Here is an 11,032-nt window from a genome sequence, read left to right on the forward strand (position 1 = left end):
GAAACAGACACATAGCTCCAGGTCAAACAGTTTGAGGAAAAGCAGGGACCAGGCCCTGAAGACGATCGTTCCGGGGCATCGGAATCTGGGGCATTTAGATGACTTTGTGTCTAGCTGGCCCAGTTCCTAGAATTTAGTTTTGTAGATGAGAAAAATGTCAAGTCTTACTTCTACACGTCTCCCTATAGAAGTTTTGGCTGCCAAAGGAGATATCATTTATTTAACGTGTTATGTTTTTCAAGGGGCTTCATAAGTAACACCCACATTATGCTAATATGTACAGAGAGTCTCTGCGTACAATACACTGCCATTAAAGTATTTGCTCGTCTATAACAATGTAGGTTAAAAATGCAGTTTCCCAATTAAAATCCTTTCATTGGGTCCAATCATACGTCTGTGAAGCCGCAGCTACATAACAGCCCGTAAATGGTTCTTTGGAATTAATAAAAAGTAAATAAAGCATCAAAGGTTTGTTTATTTCCCCCAAAAGTACAAATGTCAGACTTTCAATGTTTTTCGAGGCCCGTGGGAAGCCTGGAGGACAGAAGGGTCAAACAAATATCTGATTTGCATTGTGACTGTGGGGTAGGAATACATCACAAGCAGACAGCCAGGGAATTCAAAATCAGACTGAAGCACTGGGGGTATTTATACAGAAACTAGCGCGCGCTCGAGTAATTTGTCCCGTAAGCTGTGGTTCAACAAACTGCAGTTTAAAAAAAAAAAAAAATTTTAAACAAGATGTTCTTGCAATATTTTTCCCCTGTTAGGATTCCCCTTTTCCTGAGGCACTCTACATAAATGTCCTTGTTTACTATGAGCTCTGCTCATTAATAAGACCAGGCTGTCATTGAGTGACCTTCTGCTGACTGTAAAAGCAGTATATGCAAGTGCGTGTGAGTCAAGGAGTGTACCGCACTGCACATGTGTCAGAGGCGAAATGCACAAGGTCCTGCAGTGATGAATGAACAGTAACCCACCCTATAGTGTGTGGCTCATAAATGTAGCCTCCAGTGTACAGAAGCCTGTATGATTCTCATTTCGCTGTGACAGGGTTGTGAATCTTGGCCAACTTTCTTTCCAAGTGCACACTATATCTTCTGGACTTATCAGAACTGATCACATCCAGTTAGCAGGAGCCAGTATAAATGGAACCTGACCTAGGACGACTAACAAGTATATGGAGTTCAATCTAGTTTTAGGCTCAGCTGGGCTTGAGTTTCCTCCAGGTCAGTATTTGTCCTAATGATCATTGAAAATTTTAAATAACTGCATAATCAGTGGCTCCATAGTTGTTTACACACTCGCCTAACAAGTGAAAGCTCAAAGGAAGGAGAAACAAATCCCTTTGCAGTTTACATCAGGAAGGGCATCCAGGCTAAAAAGTCCAACATGTGGAGCTACTTGCTGTGGTGAGTACTTATTGCTGCATATTCAACCTTAATGTTATATCTCTGTTTACAGTCAGGAGGCACAAAGAAACTGCCATCAGCTGTTTTGGAATGCAATAGAAAAATCACATGAAATTTCACAAACATCACATCAGTGCCTAAAACAAAACAATAAGTATCTGCAATGGTGAAAATTCAAGTTTTAACCACTTCAGAGCCATAAAATCAGAGCTGTGTGTAGAGCAGAGCTTCCTAAAAATCACTGCCGCTATGACATGTTTTTCATCAACACTTTAACACATAAAAAGAAAAAAAGACCCAGCCTGTTTTCATATCACTACATTTACATGTAGTATGCGTGTAATGAAAGTGTCACTCCTATAACTTCCACAGTACACCAAGAAATATTATAAATCAGGTTTCCCAATGCAAAACAGTCAAAAAGAGTAAAAAGATGTTACCAGAAATGCGAATCAGCCAAAATCAGCAAACGCACACACATACCTCAAAGACTTTCTTTAAAAAAATAATAAATAAATAAATAAAAAAAAATCGACAACCAAAACTGTAAGACAAAAAACAAGTACTGGTAATTTTAGCAGCACTGCGATGGTGATGTTGACGTAGCCTGCAGCACAAAGGTGTAACACATCTCCAGTGACATTAAAACACAACCGATATACTGTATCAATGACACTCCCCTGGCCTGAGTACATTTATCACTGGCAGTAAATATTGACAGACTGCAACACTATTTGTGAACATCTCTTCTTGCTAACCAGCTGTTTCCAGGCGTTGAACAAACTAAGTAAACACAGCATGAGTCTCTCCATCATCACCTCTATAAACATATAGTGGCAGCGAGGAATCTGCAGCCAAGGGATGACACTTTGTGCCAAAGCTTTCCAGTTTCTGCTTTTAGTCATTTGTAGTCCCGGCATGATTGACCAATGATATTCGAGCAGGCCTTCGATGTTCGCTAGCTTTAATTACCTGCATTCATCCTTAGATTCTATCAGCGAAAGGTGCAATGAATGGAAAGTCTTGGCCCAAACATAGTTATCTGTTACATAACAGCTGGGCACATCTGGTAGCAGCAGCCCCAGTCATAAAATGATCATCAGCGGTTTTCTGAAAAATTGTGGGCGGCACGTTGGTGCAGTGAATAGGAGCGTTGCCTCACAGCAGAGTCTGAACCTGTCATAAAGCTGACGGCTTCCTGTGTGTGCTCCCTGTGCCCGAGTGGGTTCTCTCCAGGTACTCCGGCTCTGTCCCACAATCCACAGAAATACATGTTAAGTGGGTGTGAATTGGTCTCCGTCTCTCTCTTTTAACCCTGTGATAGACTTGTAAGACCTGCCTTACACTTGCACATCGCCCCAACTCACGTTTACCAATAAAGGCTAGATGCTGTACAGCTGTCCCCTGTGTTTGGTTTTTGCTCAAACTATAAGCGGTGACATTTGGAGATTGTTCATTTAAAATGACCTTTTATTCAGATTCATAATCATGCTGGCCGCAGCCAAAAGCTCAGGATTCAGACTGCTCTAAATGCATCACTTTACACATTTTTTCCTAATCTCAGCTCAGCATGATGACAATAACGTTGGTCATCTCAGGCACTCAACTCTGGCTGCAAGCACAGAGCTAGCAGAAGCCAATCAGAAGAAAGCCGAGCTAAAGGAAAACTAGCCTTAGAAGGAGAGCAGAACTTACAGACAGAGGGTGACCTGAAGGCCTACACCAAGCCTGAGTATACAGATTATTTTGTCCACACAATGATGTGAAGCTATTTCAGTAAAGCTACTGTAAAGATAAAAATAGTGGCTACCCCTTAGCCTCCAAGTTGATGCATCTATGATAATCAATTTCTAAATTCTAAGTTGCATCGTTTGAGTAATCATGTTCATGAGATCTTCATAAAACTTGACCTTACAGTCAAAATCACCGAGATTTGATCTCATCCAACATTTCAAGTTGATACACCTATGGTATCAATTTCAAAATCCTAGGTCACTTCCTTCTTTGGTTATGGCAAGACTCTCAGAAAACCTGACCTCAAGGGCACTCATATTCAAACTCATCTGAGATTTTTAGTGGATAAATCTATGGTGTCAATTTGAATATTCCTACGTGGCTCCATTCGAGTTAGTATTCACAAACTTGGATGCCCACAGTGCTGCCTGCCAAAGGGGGATAAAAGTATGTTCTGAAAATGAGCATTAAAGGCCCCCTTTACAAATGAGATTAATGTTTAAAAAAAAAAAAAAAAAAAAAAAAAAAAAAAATCAGGCAACTTGATTTGAATAGCTTTAAAAATATTCAAGACCATTAAGAATAGTATTTAAGTTCGAAAGGTCAATGATGTCACTCCTGATGAGGAAGTTAAGCCCTGACCAAAACTCTGCTTATGAAGAAACATTTTTAGCAAAATACCAAAACACTGTGTAAGAACAATTAAAAGCTTTAGCAAGTTAGCATAAATGCTTTTATCAGCCAGTCCACTCATGCAATCAGTTAGCTGCTCAGCACAACCGGCAGCAGGTCAGACCACACAGCCTCTTTTTTTTTTTAATTCCACCCTCTCTTCTCATCTTCTCTAACCTCCACTTAACCTGAACTGCTGGAGCAGGCAGGAGGAAGCTGAGCCACCTCTGCTTCAACACGAGTCCTTAATATGAGCCAGGAAATGTGCAAATTACCTTTCTGTCACTGTCACGGTGGGGAAGAGCTAAGCCAGCTTGTGTTTTCTGGAGCAGTGTGGACTACTCATTCAGAGACCATATGCACGGGCACATGATTACAGCTTACACTACGTGCACCTGATGCAGACAGAATTATATTAGCAGAGTGCAGAGTGCCATGGATGAACATGTCCATCTACACTGAAGGTGCCACATCGAAAAAGTTGAGTTGGCGTCTTTGTTAAAGACGGAACTTGTTAAATGACTTGCAGCATTCTTGTGCCATTAAATGCTCTTCTATTAATGGTATAAGTTGGCTTCATTCTTCAGATCAGGCCGTCTACTCCCTTATCAAACCGCTGTGGCGGCTGACAGCTGTTATCACACAGCTTGCTAATATGTAATAGGCTTTCCCTGCCTTGCGGATGTCCTTTAATCCCCATTCAAAACATTTCTTTGTCATTTAAGATATCAAATACAAACTTGAGCGGGGGAAAGTAATCCGTAGAGATCTGTGCAGAATAGGCTGGCTTTATCATTCCCACAATGCAATGTTATTCACAGATAACAACAAGACACAGAAGACACCACTGTGGACTTCTGAGGGGGCATTTATTAACATCTGCGGGCTAAATAGCAAAGTGGTTTGATTAATTCAGAGATATGAAAGAAGTTCTAACTGATGCACCAAAGCTGCCTTTTCTCTGTCCTCTCCACTCCAGCCAAGTTTGCTAGACTGGGCAACTGGCAATCGGCAACCACCACAAAGTTCACACTAACACACATGCAAGCCCGTACATCCATGAAAGCCTCTATTCAGCAGATTTTGGCTCATTTGAATTAGAGAAGCTGCCATTGTCTACCAAATGTGGTCTGATTTGTTGGGCCCTTTCATTTTCTTGGGGAAAAAAAAAGGAAAGTGGACCAACATAACTTACCCAGCATCAGCTTGGGCCTCTCACTTGTTCATTCCTTTTTAACTTATGTCAGCCCATGCTAACTGAATCTGATGACATTATTTCCAAAAGCTTTTTACTCTTCTACCCTACTGCAGAAACATTCTGTTGGCTGTTGAGACAAATTCAATGTCATGTTATCCCCACCTGTATGTTCATTTACAGGCTGAAAGTGGAGGCATCTGTCAACAGATTTTTATTTTGGCTTCTACAGGTTGCCAGTTTAGTGCACTTTTCAAACCAAGTACATCATAATATATCATTAGTCATTGTTAGCTGCTGAACCTTCAGGGTGTGGTTACAAATTTACAACATTACCCATACAACATTAGGATACAAATGCACAATGTAAGAGAAAATCTCAAATATCATGTAACACTAGTTTGGTGTTCCATACAAGCCAAATAATTACTTTCAGAAATCTATATCCAAGTTATTGAGCATGAGCTCCACTAGGAATATTCTGGCAGTCTTTCATTTGTCGTCTTTCTGGGCAGCCAGAGTACCCAGCAACGTCTCCACACACGCTGGATGAGTGATGTTCAAGAAGCACCCCACACAGCTGTGCATTGTTAGTCTGTAGGTGCCAATTAGCATGTGACCAATGCGTAGCATCCAGAGCATCCCCCCTGAGCTGTGCGTCTTGTCTTTTACGACTGCATGCCTGCACAACCAATGTGTTGGTTTAATTCTCATAGTCTCTTAGAGCAAAGGAATCAAAGATACAGTTACAACACAGCTCAAAGTTGCAACATAAAGTGGAAACTGACAGAGTTTGATGAAATATTGGCTTTTATTTTAAATTAAGTAATAACCTAAGCTTTTTTTTTTTAAGAAAAAAAAAAAAAAAGCACGGTGATTAGAAGTAGTGCCAACTCCTCCAAGCTAACCTCAGACACGCCTTTGTGTCAGCTGACGAGGTGTGTTTAAAGACCTGCCTGAGGTTAGCTTTTCCAGCTAGACAATCAGCAATTAGACCCAGACAACACCTAAAGTCTCTGGCAGTGCAGCCGCAGAGGGGCATAACAAGCTACTATATGGCATGGCACTCAAGCAGTGCTATATGTGGGTGTGTGCCATCACACTACATTTATGTAGGCTACTGCAAAGACACAGGAAGCACCTACAATTTTGTTGTACATGTACAATGACAACTAAAAGCTATTGTCCTATTCTATTCTAAATGTGACCCATCAGGTTCAGTCAGTTTCATGTAACAGAAATGACTCACTGCACAAAAAAAGGGTTGTGTCAGCAAATACAATGCTGCGATATAACAACGCAAAGTTCTTTTTACACACATGCAGGCGTCTAACATTCCTACTCATACTTTAGCTGATGCTAACCATAGCAGCTACTGCTAAATATCTCAGTCCAACTTTATCAGCTGCTTCAACATCACCTTAAGATGAAGGCCCAATGAGAACCTACGCACTGAACACATAATACACATAATGTGAAAGCATTGAGGGAAAAACTGTGTTTAGGCAAAATGTGAAGTTTCACAGAGCTAGAAAGTTGTCTACTACTTTCTGACCGGAGAGCCTGTAAGGATGTTCATTTATTTCTCATGAGTGGCTGCCCATGAAAATCTTGTCAAACAAGAACTTGCAGAAGCTCTGCAATGAGTAACATTTTGCAAATTGTGGCACAATTTCTCTACAGAGCGCTCAAAAATGGATTCACAACACCGCCACCACGTATCTGCTTCCCAGTATGACAAGCCCGGGAGTGTTTCACGGTTTATGTCACTCTGATTTGAACATCTTTGGTTGTCATTCGCTTACTTGGGCAGTACACGCAGTTTGAAGCTGATACCTTGAGCTGTGGGGGGAAAAGAGGTTGGGCGTCTGTGTTGAAACTAGCCAGCAGACTGTAGAGCCTCGTTTTGCTACATGCGTTTATGTAGGCCTACACATAGGTGGTTCTTTTCATATTCTTTAAATAAAGCGATACATTGTAGGTGATAAAGAACAGAGTTTGGATACAAAGGAACGATCACGTGAAAGTAATCCTTCCCTGCACTTTTTAACCGCGATCTGACGTCTGTCACCCTGTGAACGCAGCACGGCGAGCTTCACATTTTTTGACAACTTCCTGAAGTCTGTGTTATTGTAAGTTTACTGCCACGCTCAGGTCGGGGTTAGCTACGTGGCTTCCCGTTCATCCTAGTCGCTCTAACCGCTGTCTTCCCACTGCTAAGACAGCGCTAAAACACAGTCCATCTTGGCAAGTCATGTTACACACACGCACGCACAGCATGGGAATGCAGCTAAAAGCTTGATATATCGGGGTTAAACCTTCCGAAGCGAGAACAGGGGCACTGTGGAGTGTGTACTCCGCGGAATCTGCGCCTCCTCAGTGCGAACAAACTCCCATTTGAAGTGTTTCTCGCGGACACCTCCACCGCGGTCACACGGCGACAGAAGCCGCTACGGCCGAGCCTCCCTTACCTGTATCTGGGGGATGCCGCCCGGACCGTCCACTGAGTCGGGCGAGTTGTCGAAGACTCTGTCCTTGTACAAAGACCACAACCCGACATTTGGGAGAAAAAGAAGAGCCGCTATGAGCAGCCCAGCGAACTGCAGCAGCCTCTTCTCTTTCCGCCTCATCTCTCCGGGAGTAAGCGCGTGAATCTACGGCGGTGCGAACTGGCGAGTCCCGAACCCCCGCTTTTCCGAGCGGAGACAACTTTCACTCCGACTGTGGGGACCGACACCGGCACTGTGACGCTCTTCGGCTGGGAGCTCCGCCGCTAGGGGGAGTGAGGAGTTAAACCAGAGCGGGGGGGGAGGAGGGAAGCTGGAGGTTCAACCTCAACAGATGACTTTTTTTCCCTTTCTTTTTTTCCGAAGAGAAACTAAGACTACTCTTCATACTAAAAGTCTCTGTTGTGTACTTATAGCCAACAGAGTGAAGCTACAGCACCATCATCCCGTCTATGAGCCCGGAAAGTTCTCTAAACAGCCGACGGCCTGTGCTGCCTTTAAATACGCCTCGTAAATATGCCAAACTTTAAGAGCGTTCGCTGCCTTCTCCTTATCAGTCCAGTTTTATTTTTGCAACTTTGCTTGAAAGTGTCGGCACACATGTGAAACCCGCCATATTCGAGTTGCTTCTGCACGTGAAACTGAGAGATTATAAAGTCGTGAACTTTGACCCTGAAGCACCTGATTGTGTGTACGACTGCTAGAGTTGCTTTGATATTGAATTCGTTGACCGATTTGTGTGTATGAGCTGAAAGCTAAATAATCAGAAAGGCAAGTTTTCAAAAAATTATCCTGAACTTGGGAATCCAGCATTGCTTGAGACATAATTACTTGTCTACCACAGAGAGAAGGGGGGAAGTCGTTTAATGATTTAGTATGAATTTAAATAAATCATATGAGTCACATGGTGCGACCTTCTGAATCACCAGATCTCATCTCAGCTGATGCCCCCTGGTAATTTATGAAGCAGCATTAATTTGGGTAATATTTCATTTAATCTTATTTGTGGCATTGTACTGAAATTGTTTGTAGGTTACCTAGAAGATCGTCTTAAATGAATAGAAGTGAATGCAGCTGTCTAAAATTATTTCATGCTTCTGAAGAAAAAAATTCTATGTTTTATGTCACAACTGAAATTAAACAACATTTAGGTTTAATTTTATTAGGAAGTCAAGACTGGATATACTCCCTTTGATGGCTACATAAGAAGTCGCTTGTTATGGTGGCTGATTCCTGTTATTGGGTGGCTGCTTCTAGAAATTCTATACAGCAAGTCGTTTGATGTGTAAAGTCCACAGCGCATTTCCACAGGTGTAGTGGAAGTGGACTGGTATTTGTACAGTGCTTTCTAGTCTTACTGACCACTCAAAGCAGTTTAGACTACAAGCCATTTAACCATGCGTAGACCGCTTGATTTAAGGCAATTAACTGCCTCACATCCATGAAAAATGTAAAATCACCACTTTGTCTGACTGGGAGAAGCTGGAGCAGCTGGAGATTACTCATCTATGCAAAAGGAGAATACGCAAACTCCACACCAAAAGGCCCCAGCCAGGATTTGAACCAGGAACTCTGATGAAGTTAGGTGATAATGTGCACCACCATTTCCACCATTATATGAAGAAGGTTCCATGTTTGAGCCACGATCCTAACCTAACCTTGTTAAGGTAACTGGTTCTAAATTGGCTGTAGGTGTGGATGTGAGAGCATGTGGTTGTCTCTCTCTACGTGCTAGCCCTGCGATGGACTTAACCTGTTCGGGGTGTACCCCACCTCTTGCGCACTGTCAGTTGGGATACCCTCCTGTGACTCTGAATTGGATAAGTGGTTAAGAGAATGGATGGATGGATATTTGTGCAGTCGATTTCACAGGCAGGACTTTCCAATTTTAGTAGTGTTTGCGAATGACGCTGGTTATTTTGTCTTTGCCACTCAGGAGCAGAGATGGGCAGTAACGCGTTACTTGTAACGCGTTACTGTAATCTGATTACTTTTTTCGAGTAACGAGTAAAGTAAGGGATTACTATTGCAAAATCGGTAATTAGATTACCGTTACTTTCCCGTAGGAACGCTGCGTTACTGCGTTACTAAAACCGTGATTTTTTGCGAGAATGTCTCACGACAGTGACGTAAGCGAGTGCGCCGTTAGTGACAACAGCTGTGTGCAGATCAACAATGGATCACATATCGAGTGCGGGAGAGAGTATGAGCATGCAGTGTTTAAAGCGTGGAAGTACTGACCTTACTTTGAGTTTGATTCCATAAAAAGTGACAAAAACATTAGCGTCCATCGTGCGTGGGAAGAAAACTTCTTTTTACAGCGAAAAAAACCCCTAAACTTCCAAGGAAGCACCAAGAGCGCAACGACGTAATGGGAAACTCACAGAGACACTGCCGTATCCTTCCACTGACCGCTGCACACCTGCACCAGGGTAAACCTCCGCCTACTGCAGTCCTGCTTTACAGGTGAAAATAGAGCAACAGGACCGCTGAGTCTTTGACTTTATTTATGTTCTGCTGTGTTTTACTTGCATCTATTTGAAAGAGTGAGTGTAAACACAAAAAATTATTTTATTTTATGTGCTGGAATGTGCAGAAAATAGGTTTAAATGTTAAACTCATTTATTCAAGTCAGAGAATGTTGCATATAATTAAATTTTTGCTTGATGCATAAAGTTAAAAGATTAAAACTGATAAAACAAGTTAAAAAAGAGACTTTTCCATTTGATTACATTTTGTATGATGGATTATGTAGAAAAAGTAGAATTGGGCTGAAAGATCTATCGCTTTATCACCTCTTCAGGTTGTAAATCGTGTTTTTAAAAAGTAACTAAGTAACTAAGTAACTAAGTAATTAATTACTTTTGAAAATAAGTAATCAGTAAAGTAACGGGATTACTTTTTTGGGGAAGTAATCAGTAATTAGTTACTGATTACTTTTTTCAAGTAACTTGACCAACACTGCTCAGGAGGGAATTACCTCTGTGCTTTCAGTGATGTCACAGTAAAGAAATACACCCCAAACAGCTATACTGCAAACATATCTACTAAACTGAGCAATGCCACAGATGCAGAGTTGGTATCTTCACTACATCTCGGTGATGTGTGAAACATGTAGTATGTACTATACAAAAACAAACAAACAAAAAATACAGTTTACAAAACTTCTTTTAACAAATTACGAATGTTACAGTTAGAAAAGAAAACCCCTGGCCTTCTGCATGTAGTAACTGACTTATGTGCTCTATTTTATGCATGCACAACTTCATCATATCATTGCAGATCACTAATAAAATACTGTCAGTGGTGTTTTTTTAAATTAAAATCTCAGTGTAACGATTGTATTGGAAGATGTATTGGGAGTAGTTTTCAAAGAAAGCTATTGCACATCGCAGTAAAAAAAAAAAGAGAGCGAGAGAAGGTATTTACTAGGGCTGGGTATCGTCACTGATTTCGAGAATCGATTCGATATCGATTCACAAGGTCCTGAATCGATTTGATCCACGATTCGA

The 11,032-nt window shown here is 41.6% G+C and overlaps 1 protein-coding gene across 1 annotated transcript in view; it reads right to left on the reverse strand.

Moving 5' to 3' along the window:
* Window positions 1-7,747, reverse strand: part of galnt10 (UDP-N-acetyl-alpha-D-galactosamine:polypeptide N-acetylgalactosaminyltransferase 10 (GalNAc-T10)) — a 126,211-nt gene extending 118,464 nt beyond the window's left edge. The window contains exon 1 of the mRNA XM_085364724.1: window positions 7,485-7,747. Within this exon, the coding sequence (XP_085220850.1) occupies window positions 7,485-7,643 (159 nt within the window). The 5' untranslated portion in view covers window positions 7,644-7,747. The remainder of the gene's footprint in view (window positions 1-7,484) is intronic.
* Window positions 7,748-11,032: the final 3,285 nt, after the last annotated feature.

Source organism: Diplotaxodon limnothrissa, linkage group LG10 (assembly GCF_057381915.1).
Source record: "Diplotaxodon limnothrissa isolate DT_005_m linkage group LG10, D_limnothrissa_male_GT1.1, whole genome shotgun sequence".
Taxonomy (NCBI): Eukaryota; Metazoa; Chordata; class Actinopteri; order Cichliformes; family Cichlidae; genus Diplotaxodon; species Diplotaxodon limnothrissa.